The 24,915-nt window shown below is 49.7% G+C and overlaps 1 protein-coding gene across 3 annotated transcripts in view; it reads left to right on the top strand.

Moving 5' to 3' along the window:
* Positions 1-24,915, top strand: part of CSMD2 (CUB and Sushi multiple domains 2) — a 297,274-nt gene that overhangs the window by 171,352 nt on the left and 101,007 nt on the right. For all 3 annotated transcript variants that reach the window (XM_063355710.1, XM_063355709.1, XM_063355711.1), the window contains 8 exons: positions 6,979-7,305; positions 9,537-9,731; positions 12,246-12,384; positions 13,088-13,275; positions 13,666-13,854; positions 14,089-14,205; positions 20,112-20,327; positions 23,338-23,526. In XM_063355710.1, the coding sequence (XP_063211780.1) occupies positions 6,979-7,305; positions 9,537-9,731; positions 12,246-12,384; positions 13,088-13,275; positions 13,666-13,854; positions 14,089-14,205; positions 20,112-20,327; positions 23,338-23,526 (1,560 nt within the window). The remainder of the gene's footprint in view (positions 1-6,978; positions 7,306-9,536; positions 9,732-12,245; positions 12,385-13,087; positions 13,276-13,665; positions 13,855-14,088; positions 14,206-20,111; positions 20,328-23,337; positions 23,527-24,915) is intronic.

Here is a 24,915-nt window from a genome sequence, read left to right as displayed (position 1 = left end):
AAGAATAGCTTTTTAACAGAGTGGTTAACCCTTGGAGTGACTGAAGGCAGTGATGGGTTCTGCAAACCTGAACATTTAGAAATTGACGTTGGATACTCCTTTCTGGAGGTCTGTAGGAAGCAGGAATTGTTTCACTGTCTGTATTAAGGAGGTTTATTAATGATCCTTTATTGTCCAATAATTCTTTAATCAGTAATTCCAGAAAATCTTCTTTTAAAGGAATTGAGATATTTTTTTTTCATTATAAGGGAGTTTTTTAGACTTCTGACCTGCAGTGTAGGCTCTCATTCTTCCAGTGAAACCTGATCTATTGGGTGCTCTTCATATTCTTTATCTTAATTCCTTTTACTTTTTGCAGCACTGATGGAACAGTTTATGTTAAATTCGCAAGATGTTTCTCCCTTTTGCTGTAAACAGGTTTTCTTTTTCTAGCCAGAGTTGGTCTTGTTTATCTGCTTTTAGTGGATTTTGGAAGAAGTGTAGGGATTCTATTAATTTTTATTTCCAAGCTGTTTTGCCATGTGGGGTTTTTTTATTTTTTTGATTGGTGTTTTTATGGAGCACCCTGATAACGATCTTGCCGATTAAATGTCAGAGACACGCTCTAATTATCTCTGCCAGATGAGCTGGGAAGGGAACTGGTAGCTAACCTTAACTTACTGCCGCGCGTCAGCTCCCACCTCTGCCACGCAGCCGGTCACATCCTGGGTTTGTGCAGCTGAAACCCTGCCAAGAAACGGGCTCGTTCCCTGCTGAGGCCACTTCCCGGGCTTAGATGGCTTCTGCGTTTGTGTAGCAGATGCGTGTCCTTCAGGACCCATTAACACCTTCTGCTTGCCCTTGATCTGAGTTGGGTTCAGAGCCGCGAATCGGTGGCGAAATGCTCCTTATCTTCAGCTAGTTCCCCTGAGCCGCTGAGATCCAGTCGTTCTCTGCAGTAAGGGAAGCAAATTAAATGAAGGCAGGATTACCATGAGCTCTATATACATGTGGGATTTGTAGCTTTTGTTAACAACCTTGTTTCACGGTTGCAGCCATGTAAGACCATTCCCGTCTTACTTTTAAGCAGGGCCCTTTCGCTGAAAGCCCTTGTTCTGCACTGCAGCCCTCGTTTATCAGAGCACGGAGATTTGAATGTTTGCTTAAGCAGACGTACGTGCTCAAGTGCGGTGCTGGGCAGGAACGCCCGTACGCACCTTCTTAATGACAAGGAATTGGGTTGTAATCGTCCCCCATGAACTACCCAGGCATGGTTTTGGTGTAACCTATAGGAAAACTTCCTGTTTCCCTTTCTGTGACTTTCTAAGAGGGCTGCTTAACCAGGGCTGCTCTTCCTTGAGAGTTGCCTCAAATAAGCTGCGCGTCTCCAGGCATCCCACTTGTCCATGCAGCTGCGAAGTTTCCCTTGGTGTCGATGCCTAAGGAACGCTGACGTCCTCCTGGGTCACTCCGGAGCCTGTTTGCTCCTCGGTGTTACTGTGTCAGCGAGTTCAGTCTAGCAGTTGCAGAGCCAGCAGGACCTGTGTCTGCTGCGAGCTGCTGTTCCGTATGTCTCTTGGTTTCTACCAAATTGTTGGGGGCTGGGGTGCTTGTGCAGTCGGGCTGGTCCAGCAGGAAGGTCGCGGGGGCAAGGTGCCAGATGAGGCTGCGGTGGTGATCCAGCAGGTGTGGGCAGCTCTCGCCTCCTGGGCAGGGCCGCTCGGCCTGCAGGTGTGCGAGCTGGAGTGGGAGGACTCCGCGGTGGTGTCGGGCCGTGCCGCAGTGCCTGCAGCTCACCAGAGGTGCTCCCACTGCGCTCTCAGCGCTCATCAGGAGGATGCAGTTCTCTGGGTTGTCTCCATGCTTGTTCGTTCACTGATTGAATCAGTTGAACTGTTACTCTGATAGGGTTTCACGCTGCTATAAATGAGCTGTCCCGTGCCAAGGCATCTGTCCGTATTTCTGACAGCGATTGCTCAGCATGATGGGTTGCTTCTCTTTGCATGAGTCTGAATCTGAAATGACACTTACTGGTTTTATCAGGCCAGGAGAGGTCGTCTCTGTCCCCTTCCCCTATTTCTATATCCAGAAAACGGGAACGCGGTGTGCGTGGTGTTGCCACCTCGATCTGGTCTGCAGAGAAGTTCCCTTATGCCTGTCTTATTTAACGCTTTACACGTGGGGTTGGTGTTTGAGAAAGCTGCAGTGGGGCATTTCCAGTCTGCAGGTGGAGTCGATGTGTGCAAGTTTATCTTTTAAGGCTCTTTCCGCTGCTCCCCACGAGCAGAACGTCACGCGTGACCGAACCTGCCTGCGCACCCTCTGCTGCGCTTAATCACCGCTGCGCGGCTGCCGTCGCCCCGGTTGCAGTTACACCGAGGGGGTGCCTTGTCCTTTTGGTGTTAGAGCAGCCGTCCCTCATGCACCCGCTGTGCCGGCACTGTGTGGGGACACAAGTCCCGTCCCCGCCCGTTGCAGCTCCCGGCCTGCAGGAGAAGGATGTGTTACAGCCGCTGGCAGGCGGCTGCGAGCGCTGCAGCAGAGGACGGATGCTCTGCTCAACCACGGGGGAGCAGAACGGGGAAGGTACCGAACAAGACCACTAGACTGGTTTAGAGCTTTTGCCAAGAAGTGACAATTAAACTTCTGTCATCTTGTGGACACCGCCAACAATTCCCGAGAGAGACTGCAGGGAGGGGGAGAGTTCCCTTAAAATAGAGAGGGGCGCACGGGAAAGGATCTTGCCTTGGAGCACCTCCTGAATAACAGATGGCTGCAGAAACCCTGGCAGACAAGCAGCCCAACGCTGACCTAGTGGGGATCGGCATCTTCCAGTAAGTTTAAGAAACTTATCTTCTTCCCAGTAACCCAGTCACTGTTCCTCTTTTGAGTGGGTAGAAATGAAACCTGCTTTGGTGTTGTAGCTCTCTTCTGTGTGCACAGAGGCTCCTGTACAGTCTATTTTAAGTTCACTGATGATGTTTTCCTCAAGATCTGGTACCCAAAACCTGCCTATTTTTCATTCTTCTTAACATACCTCCTCTCCCACCCCCGGTCAGCCGCACGCTGGCAGTGACAGCTACTCCATCAGGGTAAGCTGAAGAGTTTGTTGCTCTGAAATACAAAAAAGTTCTCCCAGTTAATATTTGCTCTAGACTCCTTTCCCTCACCTCCCGCTTGCCCTGCTGGGGCCTCAGGGTTTTAAGAAGGAAAATGCATTGTGATGCAGATGTGTTTATTGAAACAGCAGATACAGAGAGAGGAAAATAGAAAATGTAAAGCACTTTGCTGCGCAGCTTGAGCAGTGCCCTGAGCTTCCAGCACTGTGAGCTATTCGGGACGGCTGCTTCCCCGCGTGAGGCATGCCGGTTATTAGCCAGGCTCCTGCTGAGGTCCTATTTTTCCAGTCCATCAGCAAGCTATGCCTAGAGGAGGGATCTTCTTAAAAAGGAAAGGTAAGGCAGAAAATCCCTTACTGTCTTCAAGCTCTCTCCCAAGTGGTCAGAGTCTGGGGGAATGACATCTAAGAGCTGAGAGACAAGTCAGGATTTTTTTTTTATTGTTTCCATGGAGACTGACGTTATTACAGCGGTTCCCTGCTTGGTTTTCAGCCCCTGAACCCGGTGCCTTTCCCATTCCCTTGCACGGGCGGTGTGTCCTCTGCCTGGGATCAGTCCCAGGTTCTCCCGTGCAGGGCAAGCAGAGATGGAGCGTCAGGGGCCACCAGGAACACCTCGGAAGAGAAATGAGCTGTCTGTGAGGAGGCAGGATCTTTTGAAGGTGGAAGAAAAGAGAAGCGAGTTGTGCTTGGACTGACCAGGCAAACGCAGGAGTTGGAGCCGGCCGAGAGCCGTGGCCGTAGCTCTGCAGCTGAAGAGCTGTCGGAAGCCTCCGGGTTCGGCTCAGCCCCGAGCGTCACCTGTGGGGACCATGGGGCGCTGCCCTCCTGCCACAGCCGTGCGTCCCACGCGGCTTTCTAAGGCAAGAAGGAATGAGCTGTTTCTTCCTAAATGAAGGCGGATTTCTGATAATGTTTGTGATGGCTTGAATAAATACGTTGTACTCATTCGTTAATAACGCGGGTCTCACTGGCTTAATAGGTGCTCTGTTTCTCCTGAGTTATGCTGTTTCATTCTGCTGTATTTAATAAAGGGATTTTTCTTACTGCTTTTGGCAGTACTTGATTGGTAATTATAATTATTGACAAAGGTCAGCATAGGCTTATAAATTTGACCCTGTGCTATGCACACAATGAAATGTCCTCTCTTAACACTTAAGAACAGCGATAATAAATATTAATTTCAATCTCAGCTCAAGGCCTCAGAGCCACGGGTGATGCTGGAGGCCGCAGGGCTGACCTCGCTCCGTCCGTCGTGTTCCGATGGCTGCTCCCTCCGCGGGGGCACTTTGCTCCTGACTGCCTCGGAGGCACAAAGCAGCGGGAGATGGGTAGCGCTCAGCTCTCTTCCACGTTTCTTGGTACCATCATCTTCACCCTGATGGCACATTCCGCTCTGTGACATACCGTTAAACAGCTGCTGGTTTTATCTGCGTGTCCAGCAACGCAGGTGTGAGACAGCAGAGCGGCTCTCCTGGGTCCAGTGCAGCCCGGGACCAAAATCCCCCCTTTCACGCTGAAGAAGAACCTCTTCTGCTTAAAAAGATAAAGAAAAGTCTTCATGTCACAGACACCGTGATCTTGTTAATGACCTTTCTGGATCGGTTGTCGCCTTCTGGGCTGGAGGAGTCCCTCTGGGAGGCGAAACCAGGCTCACGCTGCTCCGAGGGGAGATGGCACCTTGGTGGTGGCCATGGCCATGGGTGCGTGGGACAGTGGCCTTTGTCCCACAGCCTGCAGCTGGCCTGTCTCCTACACTTGTTATTTTATGGAAAGTCAAAATCGTCATTTACTTCCCTGCAGTGGAGACTTTTGGGTGTTTTTTGTTTTTTTTTTTTTATCTGATACATTTTAACCTGTCATTTTGTCTTATCTAGCAAAGGTTAATTTTATATTCTTCCCTCGCTCTGCTTTTCCTTCGTTTGTCAGCAAGTTCTTTGTTGTTGTCGTTGCCTGAAACGAGCCACCAGCGCTGCGCCGGAATAGCTGCGCGGGCACCTGTACCCCTCTCGTGCTGGCTGAGTGGTACTGTAGGTCCTCTATGAATGCTGATTTACCACTTGGGTTTAAAAATTTATAGGAGATACCCAGCTCCTGGGAGGGGTTCCTACTGCCGAGATGTTTCTGTGCGTCTGAATGCATTCATTTTCAATAACTATTCCTAGGCAGATTATACCAAGCTTTTGCTGACGGAATTATTTGACAGCATCCCTTGATACTTCAGCATCTAGTAAAGAGCCAAAATCCTGAGGATATTTTGCAGTTTATTTTCTCTTTAATCTGTTCTCTTTGTTGCTGAGAGCAGGAAATAGATTGTGTAGCTCTTAGCCTTGATAACGTCATGGTAACGTCCATCTTATTTGATCTGAAACCATTAAGCGTTGAAGGAAGACAGAGGGAAAACAACAGAGGGAGGTTGAGCATTGAACCAAATAATTGTATAAATGCCAAACTAAAACCAGTCTCATCCTCTGTGCGATGTCCTTTTGCCAGGAATTAGTGAGATGTATGTTCCAAGTAATGGGTTTTACCAAGGGTGATGGTGGGGAAAAAGATGAGTAAAGTATACATACCTCAAATATCAAAAACATTGGGGAGGTACCGCTTAAAAAGTGGCCTTGCTTTTTCAAATTAATGGACCTTGTCAGCTGAAATACAGTATATATTGAAACTCTTGAGAGATGAAGATTGTTTTCATATGCACTCTTCCCCTCAACTTCTTTTTAAGACTTGTTTTAATTATTTTCGTGGGAAATGGCAGTCTGGTTTGCCTCCCTTCGGTCCCGTGCTGGCCCAGCAGAAGTCAGTGATTTATTTGTCGTGGGAAGGGGAGCTGCCCTTCGCGTGGGCCCTCCAAGTTGTCCCAAGCCCCTGGCGCTCGGGGACACCTCGGGACGGTTCCTGAGCTGTTCCTTGCCCAGTGCAGCAAAGTCACCACCAAAACCAAACGGCAGCCTTTGTTTTTCGGTGCTCGTTTGGCACAGGTGTGAAGAGCTGCCCGAGGAGAGGGACAAAGGCAAATTGACATGCAGCTCCTTCTCTGAGGAGTTGACAATTTATGGCCGTGTCGTATGGATATTTAATTAGGCTGGGGATGGCCTGGGTGTGAGGGGCTCGTCTAGGTGCAGCGGGACTGTTACAGTCAGCGCAGTTACGTCCGGTGAGGAGCACGGGCGAAAATTGCATTTAGCAAACAGAAGGGTAAACTAAAAGTGCAGATTTTTAAGCAACTCCTGAAAAATGCGCACTGGAGTGCATCTGCAGTTTAGACCGAAAAGCTTGGGTACGGATAGCAGCAGAGGAGCCTGGAGCTCTGCGTGGGGGAACAACGGAGTTAATGCCTCACCTCGGGTTTTGTAGGTTGTGCCGAGTTGTGGCCGCTACAGGAGACGTTATTGCTGTTAAGGCTGGCTTGGTTGATGCTGGTTTTATTTAGCACTAGCTGCGGTCACGCATTTGATTCTTGTGTGGGCTTCCTCTCGGGGATGTGCAGGAGAATTCACCTGCCAAATACCAAATCCCCGCCTGGCTGAGTGACATCTTCTTTGTGCAGGGAAAGAAACGGGCGCTGCCCTGTGCGTGGCACACGCGTACGGAGCGCGCTGGCGAAAACGGGGGCAGGGCTGGGCTGGGAAACTGGAAACAAACCCAGGCGGGACTGGAGACTTCTCTGAAGCCACTTCTTCCCCGTGCAAATAAATCACTGACACGTAGCAGTGAATGGAGCACTGAGCCCTCCCTTTCTTTAATGGTCTCTGAGAAGGAAAGCAAGTGGGAATTCGCAGGAGTCGCCCGGCTTGAGGGATAAAAGGGGGGGGAACGCGACAGAGCAGCTTGTAGGAGCACGGTGCTGCATGATTGATGGTGATTTCTCATTGCAGTTTCCTGCTTTTTCAACTTCACCACCCCATCTGGGATTGTGCTGTCACCAAATTACCCTGAAGAATATGGAAGCAGCTTGCACTGTGTTTGGTTAATTATAGCTAAACCCGAGAGCCGGATTCATTTGGCTTTCAATGATTTTGATGTGGAGCCCCAGTTTGATTTCCTAGCCGTGAAGGATGGGGGGACGGCCGAATCGCCGGTGCTGGGGACCTTCTCAGGAAACCAGATCCCCTCCTCTCTGACCAGCAGCGGTCACGTAGCCAGGCTGGAGTTCCAGACCGACCACTCCATGGAGAAGAGAGGCTTCAACATAACCTTCACCAGTAAGTGCCCGATCCTGCCTTCTGGTTGTCGTTTCAAGCTCTAAATTATTTTTGGAGACTAACAGGCAAGAGTTTGATCTCACTAAAACCATCGCAAATCCAGGGTAGGTCTGAAAATGGGGGATTACTTGAGATTTGCAGTTGGATAATTGAGGATTGGTTTCAAGCTTAGAGCCGATGGCACAAGGTCTTTCTGGCTGCGAAGTTTAAGTGTTGTCAGTGGTGAACGAAACAGTTTGTCCCTGGAGCAGCCAGAGTTCCTGTTCTCCCACCAGCCCGCAGCTTGCCCCGTGGTACAGGCTTTCTGCGTCCCTCCGTGTCCCCCTTCTGCTCGGTGAGGTGAGACAGGGCTTTGTGGGCAGCTCGATGCAGATCAGGAAGAGCTCTTAGGTCTGGGATGGTTGCCTTCATCAGTCAATGCTATCATCGGGGGCTGACACCTAAAAGCGTGCAAGACACTGAAGATAAAGGGAAACACATAGCAAAGTCTTACACGATAAAGCGTTGAAACTTCCACAGATGTATTTGGCTTCACTTAAGTCCAGTCTTCAAATCTCAAGTGAATGCTATGGTAATTTTATCCTCATATTGTCCTATAATTTTCTAAAGAGCGTTATTAAACCTATTCAGCAGAACTGATAAATGACTTTGTTATAATAGCCTTTAGTGGCACAGCTAAATTAATAGCGTTCCTAGCTATGATTGCAAATCCTCTATTTAAAAAAAAAATAAATAATCAGGGGTCTTAAGAAATCATTTGCCATGCTACAGCAGGCTGAAGGCTCGTCAGATGAAGTAGCCCATGTGTGGTGGTGTCACATACCCGGGATCGAGTCCTGGATCCTGCAAGCAGGGAGACATCCCACCCAGAAGCACTGGTGGTGCCCTCCAGGTGCATCTCCGACACCTGACATACCCATGTTGGGAGCTGGGGCTGTCCCCTCTATGAGGACATTTTTAAGCCGCATTTTTTATTGTTGTAAATGACTCTTAACTACGCATGAATTAATCTGTCCTGACTGCTTGAACCAGCAAAAGGGAGCTCCCGAGGCTTTCTCCGACACCTTGCCATCCGTTCCTTCCGCTCAGGTGTCAGAGAGGAGACAGCGTGTTGCTGCAAGGGACAGGTACAAGAGCACAAGGAGCAGATGCAGCCCGTGTTTTCCCCTGTAGCAGTGTATATAACGAGATATTATAGGAGTAACGATGCTCTGTAGGAAATCCAGAACTCATCTGAATTTGGCCCAGCGCGTTAAAGATACTGAAAGCATGTGTGTGTAATTAATCTGGAGGCTTTAATCTTTCATACGCTGCTCATCTCTGAAGACCACCTCCCAGCATATGAAGACATAGTACATAATTATGCACTTAATGGGGAATTAAGGCATTAGGACTTACTCTCTGATTGGTTGGCTGGCCTAGTTTTTAACTGCTGGAAAAGGGCAGGCCTTTAGACGGAGCTGTGTGTCTGTGCAATTCCGTACGCAACTTTGCAACACCTGGGAAGGTAATTGCTGTGTGTCCTTTGTTTTATCCTAGTAATGATGACAGGCAAGGTCGGGGACGGCGTGGCAGTCAATCACAGCACATGCTGAGAGGACCCTTACTTTTAACCACAGGGCCTTAAAGCTTTCAGTTTTTCTCATTAACGGTTAATTTACGTCCCTTCTGTGCAGACGCAGGCACTGCAGTAGAGATTTAAAAAATCTTTCTCTATTTTGAGCATTTGTGCAGTTTCATGTGTGAAAGATTGCTAAGATCATTTGGTTCTACGGGCTCTTTTTGGGCCCCTGTGCCTCAGCACTGCTTGGACGCAAATGGTTTTAATCTCGTTCGTCCTCTCTGAGTCTGCAAATGAACACTTGCAGTAGAGACGGGGAACAGAAAAATTTAAGTGATTTCACCTAGATGAAAACTTGGACGGTGGGAGCACGTACTTGGGTGTCTCAGCAGTTTAGAGAAGAGGGGGTGACGTGGTTCCTGCCGCAGGCTGACTCGTCCGTGCAGAACACGGTCGCCTTGCTGGGATCGCAGTGGGCCAAATCCAAGTCCGTGCTGTTTGGTCTTCGCTGTGAGGATGGTCCCCTGTCCAGGGGCAAGATCAAGTGCTATTGTCTCCATAGGAAAGACATAAAATCATCGTTTAATTCCTAAGTTTGTGCTCTAACACACTTATTTTCAAGAGGTGGGAGTAACACGTCACTCACTGTTCTCTTATCTTTCCCTCTTAGCGTTCAGGCATAACGAGTGCCCTGACCCCGGCGTGCCCGTGAACGGAAAGCGATTTGGTGACAGCCTCCAGCTCGGCAGCTCCGTGTCCTTCCTCTGCGATGAGGGCTTCATTAGGACCCACGGCGCAGAAACCATCACCTGCATCTTGAAGGAAGGAAACGTGGTCTGGAACAACGCAGTGCTCAGATGTGAAGGTAAATTTTATCGTCTTTCCTACTAGTCTGAACGTGCTCCCTGGAGGGGGAGTGATCCCCTGGTCTTTTGGGGGAGAAGAAGAATAATTTTGTCTATCAAGGTCCCGGTCAGATAAGCCATGGCGAAAGGAGACAGTGCTGGCTTTGAGGGAGGCGTTTTGCCATCATATGGGCAGAGGAGTTCGTCGTTGAGAGCTGAAGGACTGCTGGATTTCAGTTCTAACCCTCAGCTCTCGGTTACGGCCGGGACGTTTCCCAGCTCTGGAAGGTGGTGTCTGCGCAGGAGGGTTGCGGAGGAGGGAGTCCCAGTCCGACAATCACTGAGCACCAAACGCTGGTTTCTAATTTTTTTGTGAAATGAATGATAGGGATTATTTTTCTGAGCTCAGTTCTAGTTACAACAGGTGGTTTTCAAATAACAATAATAAAAGGCTTTGATTTGCTGATGACTAAAAGCTTCCCTGCTACTCTTGTCACGAGGGGAATTAAAGAGCAGAGAATGGAAGATACGTGGTAACACTTTTTCTGTCCGTATTTTTGACGCGTGTGAAATGTATAATATTTATATAATGAAAGAAGCAAAAAGTACAGGTCTTTACTGTGAAAGGTGAACTCATTGCTGCAAACATTTGTACACACACACCCCCTTTGGCGTGTCTCTGTCAGAGCGGAGCATCATTCCCGTCACATGGACTCTGGCAGTTGAGAGAGAGAAATTTTGGGGTTACGTCTCTCTGCCACAACAGCTATGGTAGCCAGCCTAGAAGTGAGGGACAAGGGTTGAATTAAAGGCTTTAATACAGATTTCAAAGCTTTTATGTAGTCCTTTAAAGCTTCAGCTGTGGAAAAGAGAAGTGAAGAAAGAGCTCCTTAGAGGAGAAGAGTCTTCCTGTGCCCTCTGCTCTGAGGGAGGTGATGCCCTGCGCCGGTACTTACAGCACGCTGAGTCACAGCTACGGTGCTTTTGGGAAATAGTACTCTAATACTGAGAAATAATTTCAGTAATTGGTCTTGCATTGCTCAAGTGGATGAGCAGTGGAAACCACACAATCTAGTCCATTGTCTTTCAGATTGAAAGAAGGAAGGGATCCATTGTGTTGAGTAACTTCTAAGTAATAAGAAGCTGGACTTCTTTATATTGTTGTGTAATTTCTCTTTTGCAAGCAACTGACGATAAAATGTAGGTTTGATTCAGGGTTTCCATTACTTTCACAGGCGTGAACCGTTAAGTTTATATGTCTGTAAGTGTAAAAGAGAATTATACATTAAATAGTACACTTTTAATCAACTTCTATCTTTGGAAGCTTTGATAACCTTCTGCCATTAACTTGTCCTTTTTTCTCTGTGATCACAGTGGTGATTTCTTTCACTCACCCTTCAGTATGCACTCAGTTAAGTGTACATTTTAATTAGCCTTTTTAAACAAGGAGGAAGTATATAGATCTAAAGTACTGTTCAGGGCTTGAAAAAATTAATGGGAAAGAAAGAGACATAAAAAAAGGAGTTGAAAGTTGGATAGAAGTCCTGACAGGAAAATATGTAGCTTTGGGGCAGAAAGGAGCCTCTTGTTCAAAAATAATTGGTTTGGATCCGGTTGAGATGAATGGACTTTCCTCTGGCCTCCTTCAGACCGGCAGCGGTGGGTTTGGGCCCAGGCTTACAGCGTGTTTAAGGTGGTATCAGCATAACGCTTGGTGGCCCTGGTGCGACGCGCGCCCGGCCTTGGGGGCTGCTCTGGGGGATCAGGGTCCCCTCGGCCTGCGGGTCCCATGGGATGAGGGGCTTGGTCAGCCCACGGCAGCTCCCAGAGGCTGCCACGCAAGACACGCGTGACCAGCACCAGTGACTTGACTGAAGAAACATGTGGGTGATGGATCCTGCGAAGTGCAGGGCAGGGGGAGCACAGACGCACAGGAGCAGACACACTTTTCCATCCCATTTGATTTTTTAGAGGACAATACGTTGCGGTTATTTCGGGCTATAGGATTTTCTACCTCTGCTCCTTCAGATCCAGTGTCCTTTTTCCAGAAAAGATAGTGATATGCCTTCGGCTGCTGCTGATGGTGGCACAAGGGACCACAACGTGGAATAAATGCCATAGTCTTGTGATGTCCCTCGTGGAAGAAAAGACATGAGTCAATTACCACAGATATGAAAGATTTTCTGGCACCTGCAGCTACTGAAATGCAAACTGACCTTGCAGTTTTCTCTGGTTTTATAGCTAATAATTATTATTATACCCTGTCCCCTTAGAGCCTGTGCACAAGGTCAGGCTGTGGGCTCCTGCAGGTACAGTAGCAGCTGCTGCATCTTCAGGTTAAGCTAAAAGGGCGGTTTCTTACCGGCTAGTGTTATTTAACTTGGTTCTGATTATTTTTAACGCGTGAGAAACAATAATGCATGAAAGCTATTGCAGTGCAGAGCAATACTGCCTGGCGGGGAGGGGTATGTCTGATCCTGCCACAGCTTCTGTGATGCTCTTCACCTGAATTGTGTCATTCTCCCTGTCCCCAGCGCCATGCGGGGGCCACCTGACATCGCCCAGCGGAACCATCCTGTCCCCCGGCTGGCCCGGCTTCTACAAGGACTCCCTGAGCTGCGCGTGGGTCATCGAGGCCCAGCCGGGCTACCCCATCAAGATCACCTTTGACAGGTGCTCACCATGGGCTTCCCAAATGTTTCCTATTTGCCTTTTGGGGGGGTTTTTTTTTGGTGGTTCCAGCAGTGTTCAGCTGCAGCCACCCCCAGAGGAACAGGGAACGAGCTGCTCAGCGTTGTGTTTGGCAGCGAGGTCTCTTTATTTTTTTTATTAACTCCTGGCAAGACATTAAAATTCACTTAACGTTCAAGGAAGAAAAGGTGGAAAATGGTGATTTTTCCCTTCTTCTTTTGACTAACTCCGGCTAATTGGCAGTGCTGTTTTAGATACAGGTAGGACGCGGTTTTGGAGGCTGAGCTCCCCTGTGCTCAGCCTGCCGGGGAGAAGCAGCCATGAGGATCTGGCCAAGTCGGGAGTGCCAGGTCTCCTGGCTTGCCCTGGATGTCCATGTTTGAGGAGGGCTATGGAGGGTCCGTATGTCTGCGAGGGGGTTGTTCGTGTAGCGTAAGATGCTTGTTGCTGCTAAGAGTGCTGAGTGTCCACAGGCGATGGATCAGAAAGAAACCAAAATGCGTGGGAGGGGAATGACGTGTTCTCAGTGAGATGCTCAGCCCGCCGAAGGTCGGGCAGTAGGAACCGCCCCACGTATTGGCCGTGGCCTGCGCGGCCTCCTGGGCGTTACAGCACATTCAGGACTGCAAGAAAGAAAAATCAGCCGTGCTGTTTTTCCACAGATGTATTCTTGTGTGCCTTTCAGATTTAAGACGGAGGTGAATTATGACACCCTGGAAGTGCGAGATGGCCGGTCCTATTCCTCCCCATTGATAGGTGTCTATGATGGGACCCAGGTGCCCCAGTTCCTCATCAGCACCAGCAACTACCTCTACCTCCTCTTCACCACTGACAAAAGCCACTCTGACATAGGCTTTCAGATCCGATATGAAAGTAAGTACAAGTTATTCATGTAATTACGCGCTCTCCAGCAGCACAATGGACTCAATCAGAGGCCCATTGGACTCGTTCTCCCCGCGCCAGGCAGTGAGCACTATTACGGTGATTGGAGAATGCGGAGCTACTGCAAGGGAAGTAGCGGTTTCTGCTTTTCAGCCGTCTTGGGTGTTGAGAGGTTTTTTTATTTCATCATCTACAGAATATTACTGATTTTAGGAGGCAGAGTTGAGTTCCTCTGTCCATTTCATCCTCTTGCTTTGGGGATAATCAGTAGGACTTTGAGCTCAGAGGAGGAGTTGGACTTTCCCTCAGGCTAATCACTGCCCCTTGCAGGAGCTCTGTAGCCACTGAGGGCTCTGACACGAGTGGGTTTGTTTGCCACAGCTGTGAAGCTCCAGTCTGACCACTGCTTGGATCCGGGAATCCCAGTGAATGGCCAGCGCCATGGGAATGATTTCTACGTGGGAGCACTGGTGACGTTCAGCTGCGATTCAGGCTACACCCTGAGTGACAGCGAAGCCCTGGAGTGTGAGCCCAACTTCCAGTGGAGCCGGCCACTGCCCAGCTGCGAGGGTAAGGAGTGCAGGAGGTACCATCTGCAGGAGATGGCAACCACTTCATGGGCACGTCTACTGCAAAAGCGAAGCAGCAATTGTGAGGTTCACAGTGACATTTGATCTGTGTATTTTGTTTGATTTTAATGGGGTGGGCTTTGTTTTGACATTCAGAAGAACTGCTGTTCTTCCAGCTGATGACGGGTTTTGAATCCTTTAATTCTCTCTTTTTCCCTTTTTTTTTTTTTTGCAGCACTATGTGGAGGTTACATTCGTGGTTCCAGTGGTACCATCTTATCCCCAGGCTTCCCTGATTTTTATCCCAATAACTTGAATTGCACGTGGACAATAGAAACATCACATGGAAAAGGTGAGAAGCCTTTGGCTTAGGTTTTAGAGATGGACTGGAGGACGGTGGTCAGTGGGAGACAAGTGCTGTTGGTGGTGATGGCTACCCATGGCCAGTTGCCGTTCTTGCCACCGCCCAGATGTTGTCTCTGGACAAGATGCAGAGGTTTCTGGAGGAAAGGAGGTGGAGAGGATTAAGAGGGAAATATGGTCCCATATCAAGCCCACAGATCTGACAGCCTGTGCCGGGTGTTATCTTTGGTTTCAGAGCTTTGTGGCAGCATCCTCTGGCGCATTAGCTGGTATTTGGATCCCTGGTATTGGTAGTAATGCCCCATGGAGGAAGGGCGAGCTGCCGCCGACACCACTACGCTGACAGCACTCGTTAGTACTTTCAGCCTTATTTTCCATTGCAGTGCTGGATCGCTATCTATATAACATTTTACAGATGGAGAAATGGAAGCCTGTAGTAAATCCTTTCCAGACATGGGGCAGAGCTCAGGCTCTCAGTTCCCAGCTCTGTCCTAGTTTTGCAGCTCTCATTTCCCCACTAGCGAGGAATATTGCCAGCATAGAGGCAAAGTGCAGATCTATTTAGACCAATCTCCTGTGCAGCGCAGGCTAATCTTTTGTCTTGAAGGGAAATTTCAAGAAAATGTATCATTGACGATTAGAGAGCAAGTTTTATGTACAAGGGCAGGAGGTAATTTCTCCTGATCCAGTCAGTATCTGCCTGGGGTAAGCACAAAGGGTATAAACCCTTTATGTAACTTTATGCACTCCTATATTACTGTCTCATCGTACCGGATACCAGCACGACGGGAGCTATCATCAGCCAATTTTGCAAATACCATTTGTATTACAGCAAATAAACTTGTCAATGAACAGCACAGTGCATTAAGGGAACCATCACACGCTGTGAAAAGTATTCTGTTGAGTAGCAGCAATCCACTCTTCATTAATCCACTCTGCCTTGGCTTCAGCTCTCCGATGAGACGCTGCGTTATCCTGTAGCTAAGCTAAGCACAATGCAGCAAACTGACACTCTTTTATATGAGAAAGTGCAGCTCTGATGGCCTGTGTGCTTTTATCAGAAGAAAGCCTTCTGAGCAAGCTAAGCGAGGCTCGAAAAAACAGGGTGCGTTTTCAGCTAGTGGAGGTATGCCATAGCTACGCGCAGCTGAGGGCTTTTTGTCCCCTGTCCCGTAAAAGATCCTGCTGTGGCCAATTCATTAGTGCGGGAACCAGCACTTCCCTTACAGCGGTTCAGGGTGATGCAGTTCTGGATCATCCAAAGAATTCAGCCCTGGATGTGACCACCTTGAACCAGACTGTGTTTGTCACACTAAAGAGAAGCTGGATGTTGAACTCTCTGAAAAGCTGGTCCTGGCTTTAGTGCTCTGAACCCCGTCGGCTTTTTCAGAAATTCTGGCCTTAGCTGCAGGTAATGAATATTAGAGAATCAAATGGCGAGCTGTTCTGTAAATGCAGCAAGTTGTGGTGAAAATTCACAGGCCTCTGACAGAGCTCCAGCTCTCCTTACCTGTCAGGTTGTGCTGGAAAGGTGAAGGTAAGGTTCTGAGAAGTTGAGTGTTTGGTGTTGGAATCTCCTGCTTCATTGAAAAGGAGCGCGTTCATATTGTGTTCCGTTTGATATTTTATTTTCTCCCCTTACCCACTGCTGGCATCCTTCCTTCGAGGTTGTTCTCCAGGAGCTCCTTAGAGATGAACTGCAGGAGATGGTGGGATCTGGTGCCCTTCTGCAGGGCAGCGGCTGCCGGGGGCAGTGCCTTGTCTCCAGGCAGAGTCACCCTTCTTGTGTTTGTGGAGCTTTCTGGGCTAGGAGAGGTTCATCCAGGCGGCTACTTGGGTGCAGGAAATCTCCAAATGCAGTTAGAGGTCAGGGCGAGAGGAGAGGATGGATGGAGGACGTTGTCCGGCTATGACAAGCTGGCGTGTAGCCATGTTATGTGTCAGGGAAACCTCTCCTGCCTTGTCCCTGCAGGTCAGGCCGGTTGTTCGTTTACCAGTGCAATGAAAGAGGAGACAAACAAGGAAAGATCTCCTCTTCTCCGATGTTCTCTGGAAGATGTTGAAATGTGTTTAGGTGCTGGGCTGCGTTGGCGGGAGCGTGCGTACGCAAACACACACGTACGTACACATCCCTTCTCTTGCAACAATATTCTGTCTTCCTTGGTGATCTACTTTCCCGGCTGTCGCTGTGTTAAACTGCGGTGTAACGCATTGCAACAGCCTTCTCCCAGCTCTCTTCAGCATTCCCACAACGTTTCTTCTCGTTCTTCAGTAAAGAGCAGTGGAACAGAGTGATCCTGAGTCAGAGCAGTAGCCGCTGAAACGGAATGAATTTAGTCCTTGGAGAACAGAACAGTCTTTAAAAAAAGGTGTAACCAAACCCCGTTCTCGGCTGAGTCCTTTGGCAGCGCGCGCAGCGCAGAGTCTCCTCGCTGTGCTTTGTCCTTGTCTTTCAGCTCCCTGTCCTTGGAGGCCACGGGGTGAATCAGTGGTCGCTGGGTAAACCTGGTGCTTGTTAAACCCAGAAGCTTTAGCAGTTCTGCCACGAGCAGGATTAACAAGCAGGGGATCTAATTACATGACTTAAATGTTGGCTGTATACCTCATTTTTCTTTCTCTAAGTTTCCTGCATCCACTTCCACTAACACCTCGCTGCTTGGGCTTGCAGCACGGCCGCTGCCCCAGGCCTGCGAAGTCTTTCAGTTCCCATAAAATAAAACAGAATAGAGTTCAGGGCTTGTGCCTCCCTCTCCACAAAACTCTTCCCTGCCAAGGCAGCGCCCGAGCGGGGACGATCTGCATCATAAAAGCCGGTCTCAAGTTATTCACTCCCAGATCTTTATGAACATCTCACACGTGGCCAGGACACGAGTCCCCTAATTGAAACAAGTTGGTTGTTACAGTAGTTATTTTTATGCGACCGCAGACACTGATTTACTTTATGGACTCATGAGCTGTACAATTTGGGTTTAAAAGCAGCTTAATTTTAAAGGTATTTAAACGTTTAAAGAGAGACTATTATTTTTAATCTGAGAACTTCAAAGTGATTTCTTTTCCCTATAATTTGTTTTGTTGTTTCTTTTACAGAGAATGGAAGGAAAAAACCTGCATTTGCAGAGACATTTTGTGCCACAGTAAATTTCAGACCAGAGCAAAGGTTTAATCAGAGTCACAAATCCTTTAAAATGAGTTTGTAATTAGCCCTTGTGGCTACAGTTACCCAGCCCTTCCCTGGCTCTGCTGCAGGGGAGGCTTGTGCCCCGTGATTGGGGTTGTTATGGCAAAAGAGGTGGAATCAGGGGCTGTCCTCCCAGTTCTGGGGACCGAATTATGCTTGTGTTGCTCTGGTGGTGTGTTGATTTTGATGGAGTGATGTTATTTCTGTTTCTCAGATTGGGTTTTGTAAAGGCGAAGGTATAAATTTACTGTCAGTTGATGAAGAGGGAAAACTTAAGACATTTTGTATTCACTGCATCTCACCAAGTTTTCAGGCCAAAGCAGGTCGTATCTATTTTCAATTGACTATGCTGCTGGTAAGAATAATAAACACTTGGAAGCTGTTAGATGCTTCTTACCTTCGTGGAGTTCTGGGGGGGGCAACAGTGGAACTAAAAATTTTCTGCCAGGCTCCGTCTAATATTTACCTGGATATAAGAAAGGAATTGTCAGTGGAGACGCCTTTTGGTCATCACTAAGCAGTGGGTCACACACTGCCTCGGCCACTGGAGGTTAGCAAGGGGCAAGGCATGGCGTGGCAGGGACCAGGACGGGGAGGGAACAGGGCAGTTGAGGTCTCCTGTGAGCCCTGCTCCTTCCCGATGCAACCATTTCCATGGGAAAGGCCCTGTACTGGTTACCACCCTCTCTATCCTTCATTTCTTGGAAGGAAACCGCTTGCATGTGACCAGTAAACCTTCAAAAAGAAATCGCATAGACATAGGAATAAATGGAATATTCAGAGTTACAATGTGATGCTGACAAAAACCCGTTGGGATGGATATTAAATGTCATGCTCCAGAGCTTTAATCAGTCTCTAGGTTGGTCTCATCCTGATATCCAGAAATTACTGGGGAATGGGGAGTAAGATATTATTCCTCTGATCCTTATTTATAGACTTCCCGTGCTTGCTTTGGAAGCAGCTGATGCTGCGCTTTGGCGGAGATGGGATGCGGAGACGGGATGCAGAGCGAGACAGCCCCTGGGTCTCCCCAGGCTGGCGCTCTCCTGTTATTAATCATGGCCTTAAATGCAATAACGTGGTCGTGCCACGGGGCGCTCCTGACGCGTGCGAGGAGGTAGGGGTCTCACCGGGACTAATGGAGACCAGATGAAGACAGCACTGGCGTTGGCGTGGGGGGCTCTGTTGCTCTGCAAATGGCCCTCTCGAGTTCCACGGGGTTATGGGGAGCGCCAAGCCCGGTGCAGCCTGCGCGGGGGCTCGGGAGCCTCCCCCTCGCTGCTGCGAAGGTCTTTGGATGAAAGAAGCCATACAAATGCAAAGAGGCTTTTTCTATCCTAGGCATGGCTTCAGCTTGCTAGCGCCGGGTGACGGTAATGCGACAGGGTTTCTGATAGAGCATCCTGCCTTGCTTTGCTCTCTCTGAAAGCTGCCGCTGCCATTTTTTGTTTTTCAAAGATGGGACTATTTTCCAGAGAATAAGTGTTTCTAATTGCGTTTGAATTCCAGCGTGAAAAATCACCTAGCTGGAGGCTTTTGCAAAAGCCTGAAGTGCTTACTATTTTGCGTCTGTAGGTGTGAAGGATACTTTAGGTAACCCATTACTCCTTTCTTGTTCATTTACAAATGCGGCAAGGTCACAGCCTTCTCACCGAAATGTTTCAAATTGTTGAAATTGAATTTGGAAGAAGAGACGAAATAGTTTTCCTGTGTTTGTCTGTTCTTCCTGTAGCTGCATCTGTTGTGGGTTTTATTTTTGTCAGTGTAACGTGGATCAAAGCGTGGGATTCTCTTCGCTTCCAAGCTCTGTTACAGCTGGTAATACCTGGGCTAACCCCCGCGACTCCGTGTGCCCTGCCAAAACCCGCAACAGCCACACGTGCTCTTCCCACCGCGTTCCTGGGAGGTGACGGCAGGTCCCGGGAGCGGGTGACAAGCAGGGAAGGGACAGCAGCAGGACGGGGCTGTGCCGGCCCCGGGGCACGGTGCTGGGGCGCTGCAGGGAGGGAGCGTGGCCGCAGGACATACCCTGCGGGGAGATGCCCACGAAGGGCTGATGAGCCCCATGGGGCTGAGGAAACCCGGGTCTGTCCACGCGTCATCGCTCCCGTTGTCCTCCGGCCCCTGGGGCCCAGCGCTCAGTCCCGTCCCAGGCAGGAGTAGGAAGTCCCTGCAGCCCCACTGCCAGCAGACTTTTTGTTCTGAAAAAGCCTCTCTGACCTTGATGCTTGGCTTAAGTCCTGTTTTTCTAAGTGTGAATTCCTTTCAGAACGTAACTTGGTTTTGTTGTTTTCAAGTCCTTACAGCTACAGCTTTTGCTGTTCTTGCTAGACATCTAAAGGTCAACACTTCTAAAATAAAATACTCCTCTAAGCTGCCAGGCTCGGTCCTTTCTGCTGCCGCTCGTCCCCCGAGCGAGCCTGTTGTCTCTGTTCCTGTGTTACAAAGGCACAGCAATCGAAGATCTCAACTGCCGTTCTCAGTTCTGGGCCTTGTACCGCCATACCCTGACTTTACTTTTTTTCATCTATTTCATTTCTAACGTAAACATGCCCATGCCCTTCAGCGTGCTTTTCCTTCTCGGTTGGGGTGCTGTTACTGGGAAACAGGGGATCAATACTGGTGTCGTCTCAGGGAGAGGAGATTTGGCTCTGGGTCCGAGGGGTGCCAGACCAACACTGCTGGCTGAAGCCATCTCGGTTTTTCCTCGCCTGCAGGTGTGTTCTTCACCTTTCATACCTTTCACTTGGAGAACGGCCACGACTACCTCCTCATCACCGAAAATACCAGCTTTGCTCAGCCACTGAAGCAACTGACGGGCTCTCGGCTCCCTGCCCCGCTGAGCGCAGGGCTCTTCGGAAACTTCTCTGCTCAAATTCGCTTCATCTCAGACTTCTCCATGTCCTATGAAGGTTTCAACATCACCTTCTCAGGTAAGAACAAGGGGTGGACAAAGACTTCATTCTTTCCCTTTCCTTCCCTCTTTTCCGCAGATCTTGGGAATGAGTTGATGCAGTGCACGCGATTTGGGTCACTGACCGTCACTCCTGTTGTTACCCCAGTAAATTATTCTAGCATTAAACGGCAGTACATCCCAAGAAATACTCTTCTTGCAGTCCCTTTATCGCCATATGTAGCAATTTTGTCTGCCTTCGGCCCCAGTAGGTGACTAGATTGACGCCCACTGGAAATAAATGCCAGTACAGGCGTGTTTGCTGCCCTCTCCCTCCTCATCCGATCGTCTTTTCTGCTCTGTTTATGGACAGAGTTTCAGCTTGCGTTTTCTTGGGGTATGCCGTCCCTCCTTCCTCCAGATGCCTGCCTTCTCTGCTTATCAGTGGAAAATCACTGCAGTAGTTATAACATTTCCATTTCCAACATGGGAAGCTGGGACAGATGGGATCTTTTGGAAGGCAGCGTTGAGCAATCTGGACTTCTTGGATGAGGAACGAGGCAGAGCTGGTCACTCCCATTGTCCGTCTGGTCTCTTTTTTTTTTTTTCCTTTGGTTCATTGCTCCCCTTGGATGCTCATCCCGTGACCCAGCCTCTGCCGCTGGCTTCAGCCTGTCCTGGATGTAACACACACCATGTGCAGCCCAGGCCAGGTTTCCAGGAGCCCATGGGCATTGCTGGGGAACTGGAGACGGTATTTTCTCTTGCTGGGCTTCTCTAAGTGACCTGCTGTAAGAGCCGATGAAGGCAGAGCTCATGGGGGACGCAGCAGGGCATCAGGAGATGAAGGACTCTGCTGACTGCGGGAACCCTCCTGGCTCCTGCTGTGTTGGGACAGGTTCTGCCCTGAGCATTTCCAGTAGGCGCTGCCTGCGCTTACCGAACCGAGCCACTTCTCTGCACAAACTTCTGTTTGCCATTATACAAGATGCGGGTTTCTTCAAATGAAATTCTGGATTTTCAGGAGCCGTCAATGAAGGGCAGCACGTGCAGGGTGCTCTTGGGGAGAGGCTCAAACAAAGGCACGTTTGCCTGTGCAGAGCAGCTCCTCGCACTTGGAATGCACCGCTTTGGGTGGGTGATCTCTGGTTGAAGTGCGCAAGGTGTTAAACTGTCTCCTTTAACCCAAAGTCCTACAAATGACTGCCAAAGTGTTTGCCTGGGCACGCATTTCAGAAAAGGTAATACTTACTGTCTGAGTGCCCCGACAGGCCGTTCTGTAAAGCGGTCGGCTAACGGACAAAAGCTTATCACGCTGCTGCTGTTCTTTTCTGTATCTCCACGTACCTTTGAGTCCCGCGGGCCGCGGCTGCAGAGCCAGCCTGCTGGCGTGGGGGAGAAACGACCGTCTTCATTGTGCAGCTCGGTGCCGATGCGCTCCCCGTCCCCACCGACAGAGCTGTTGCCATAGGTGCAGATAAAACCTGCTGCACTGAGAGAACTGGTTTCCGATACCTTTGTTCTGGCCTCTGAAGTCAGGGATTTGCCTATGATACTCCATGGAAACTAGTCGGAAAGTTTCCAATTAACTTTTCATTTTGATGGGGGAAAAATGGCTTTTTGCCTTAAAAAAAAATTGCCTGAAATTATCTAATTATAACTTATTTTTAATGTTTTGGGGGACTCCTTTCCTTTCTTGGAAAAGGAAAATGGGAGTCAGTTATATTTTTAGTTTCCTTTAGATGTATGTGAACGTACTTTGTACTTGGCAGGTCTGTTATTTTTCCAAAAATACCCCTCAAAGCAGGTTTCCTTCGAAACGTTCTGTGGTCCAAGATACTGGGTTGGCTATTAGCCATAACGCTATGTGACCTTTCGTTTAGCAGCAGCTTAAATGTTCTCTCACATTCCCCAAGCAAGATGCCGTGTTCATTCATTTTCAGGTTTAGTAATGTAGAGGCAGCAGAAATCCCATCCGGATCAATTCATCTTCATCTGACTAAACCAGAGGGAGAATGACAAATTTCCGTTGTGTTTTGTCGCCACTGATGTCACTTTCTTGTTTGTCTGACAAGACTGACAGAAAATGAGACCTGTTGTATTTTGAGTGGTTTAAATCGAGATCCTGGTGACACCCTGGGGGTTGAATACTGAGTGTGAAACCCAGGCTGGTCGTCATGGCTCAGACAGGACACACGTCTGGTGGGGATGAAGGGATGGAGAGCAGCCCTGCCCAGAAGGGCTTGTGGGTGCTGGGGGATGAAAAGGTGGCCATGGGCCGGCAACGTGAGCTGGCAGCCCAGAAAACCCCGCAGCCTGGGCTGCATCCCCAGCAGCGTGGGCAGCAGGGCGAGGAGGGGGGGGTTCTGCTCCTCTGCTCCGCTTGGGGAGACCCCCCTGCAGTGCTGCCTCCAGCGCTGGGGCACCAACAGCAGAAGGACACGGAGCTGTCGGAGCGGGGCCAGAGGAGGCCCCGGAGATGCTGGGAGGGCTGGAGCCCCTCTGCTGTGGGGACAGGCTGAGAGAGCTGGGGGGGTTCAGCCTGGAGAAGAGAAGGCTCCGGGGAGACCTTCCAGCCCCTTCCAGTCCCTAAAGGGGCTCCAGGAAAGCTGGGGAGGGACTCTGGAGCAGGGAGGGGAGCCACAGGACAAGGGGGAATGGCTTCAAAAGAAAAGAGGGGAGATTTAGACCAGATCTAAGGAAGAAATTTTTTACAATGAGTGGTGAAACCCTGGCCCACGTTGCCCAGAGAGGTGGTTGATGCCCCACATCCCTGGAAACATTCCAGGTCAGGTTGGACGGGGCTCTGAGCAACCTGATCTAGTTGAAGATGTCCCTGCTCATGGCAGAGGGTTGGACTAGGTGACCTTTAAAGGTCCCTTCCAACCCAAACCATCCTGTGATTCCTTTGCAGAGCTTCACTGCAGCTGGATCAAAACTGGGAGCTCCTTCCTCATTCTAATGTTCGGGGACTGGGGTACCCTCAGTGGGGAGAATAGAGTACAAGGTGTCACCCTGCCATTCCATAAATGTCCCTTTGCCCCCTGTAGAGTACGATTTGGAGCCCTGTGACGAGCCGGAGGTCCCAGCCTACAGCATCCGAAAGGGTCTGCAGTTCGGCGTGGGGGACGTCCTCACCTTTTCCTGCTTCCCCGGCTACCGGCTGGAGGGCGCATCCCGCATCACCTGCCTCGGGGGGAGACGGCGTGTGTGGAGTTCGCCTCTGCCAAGGTGTGTTGGTAGGTGGTCATGTGCTTTCATTTTGCTTGGTTGGTTACACTGTGCTGGATGGTTTCGGTGGGCAGGGATGGGCGGCATCCCCTGGGACGGCATCTTTCAGCTCGCAGGGTGGTTGGTGCAGGGATGGGGGAGAGGGAGCTGGAATGAGCTTTTTCAGCCCTGCAGCTGTGCGTGGGGGCAGGGGGACAGGCAGAGGGGCTGCACTCCTCTCCCAAGTGGGAGCACGGCAAGGGCATGGCAGATTGGGTGGCACACGTCAGCAGAAGCCCCGTGTCTCTGCAGCCCGTCCGTGGTGCCGCAGTCGAGCCCCAGTGATTGTACAAGTGAATTAATGGTGAGCCATGGGAGAGCTATCATCCCTTTTGGGATGGCTTCTGTAAAACAGCATGGGTTTAAGGCCATCCTCCCTTTGAATCAGAGTGCTGTAAAGCTTAATAGCCCAGACGTGAAAGCTGCTTCTGGGTGGGTGATCTTAAGCAGTGCAAATTCCACGCCAGCATGGACGTCTTGGGGAAGCCCTCCTGGCTTTTTACCTTTCCCTTATCCTCCAGAGGTTTCTTGCACCTTACCCCTTTCCCTTCCTCTCCTCCTAGCCATTGCCAGTCCGTTTTGCAACCCCTCCAGCCATTATTTACACTAATAAATAAACCTAAGGATAGAGGAGAGGAAGAATTCATCTGCAGCTCTGAGCTGGTTCCTGGCTGTCGTCCCTGATGCAGTTGGGCTCCAGAGGCTCTTGCCTGGCCGGGGCTGCAGAGCATCCCCCCCGGCGCGCGGTACCCTCCCAGCTAACGGGTGGTGCAGAAGAACAAAAGCCGTGATGTGCTGCAGCAAGAAAGCACAGAGGGAGGGAGAGGGATGCTTCAGGCTTTTACAGAAAGATTTAACATATCTTTTTGTTGTACAGTTTAGTAAGGAGGAAACTATTGCGCGCTCTGCTGCTGCGTGGCTCACCCACAGCCGTGGAGGATTCATTCAAAGCAGAGCTCCTACCTGTTGTCACTCTGGCAAAGCCTGCTGGGTGGATTTTCCTGCTCTGTGCTAGTGGCCTTTGAGGGCCGTTGCAAAGAGAGCATCCCAGCAAGAGCCTGTCCGCTTTCCCAGGCTGTCGAGTTGTGTCACGCTGAATGCATTTCCCAGCACTGCTTAACGCTTAGGTCACGGGGCTGCGTCGTCCCGCTGTGACAAGCAGCCTCTTCAGGGCGTGAATAATAATCAGGTTGCCGAGAAAGCTAATCAGGGGAATAAAAATCAAAAAGAATCACAACAAAGCGTTAAACTCGATCCTCAGACATCGTCACTGAGTGGACACACTGGCTCCCGTTTGCCGGTTCCCTACTGCAGCTGGCTTTGAATTAGCATCTTGGTTTTATAATAATGGGTCAATT

Source organism: Chroicocephalus ridibundus, chromosome 19, assembly GCF_963924245.1.
Source record: "Chroicocephalus ridibundus chromosome 19, bChrRid1.1, whole genome shotgun sequence".
In the NCBI taxonomy this organism is placed as follows: Eukaryota; Metazoa; Chordata; class Aves; order Charadriiformes; family Laridae; genus Chroicocephalus; species Chroicocephalus ridibundus.
This window is presented reverse-complemented; position numbering and strand designations above follow the sequence as displayed.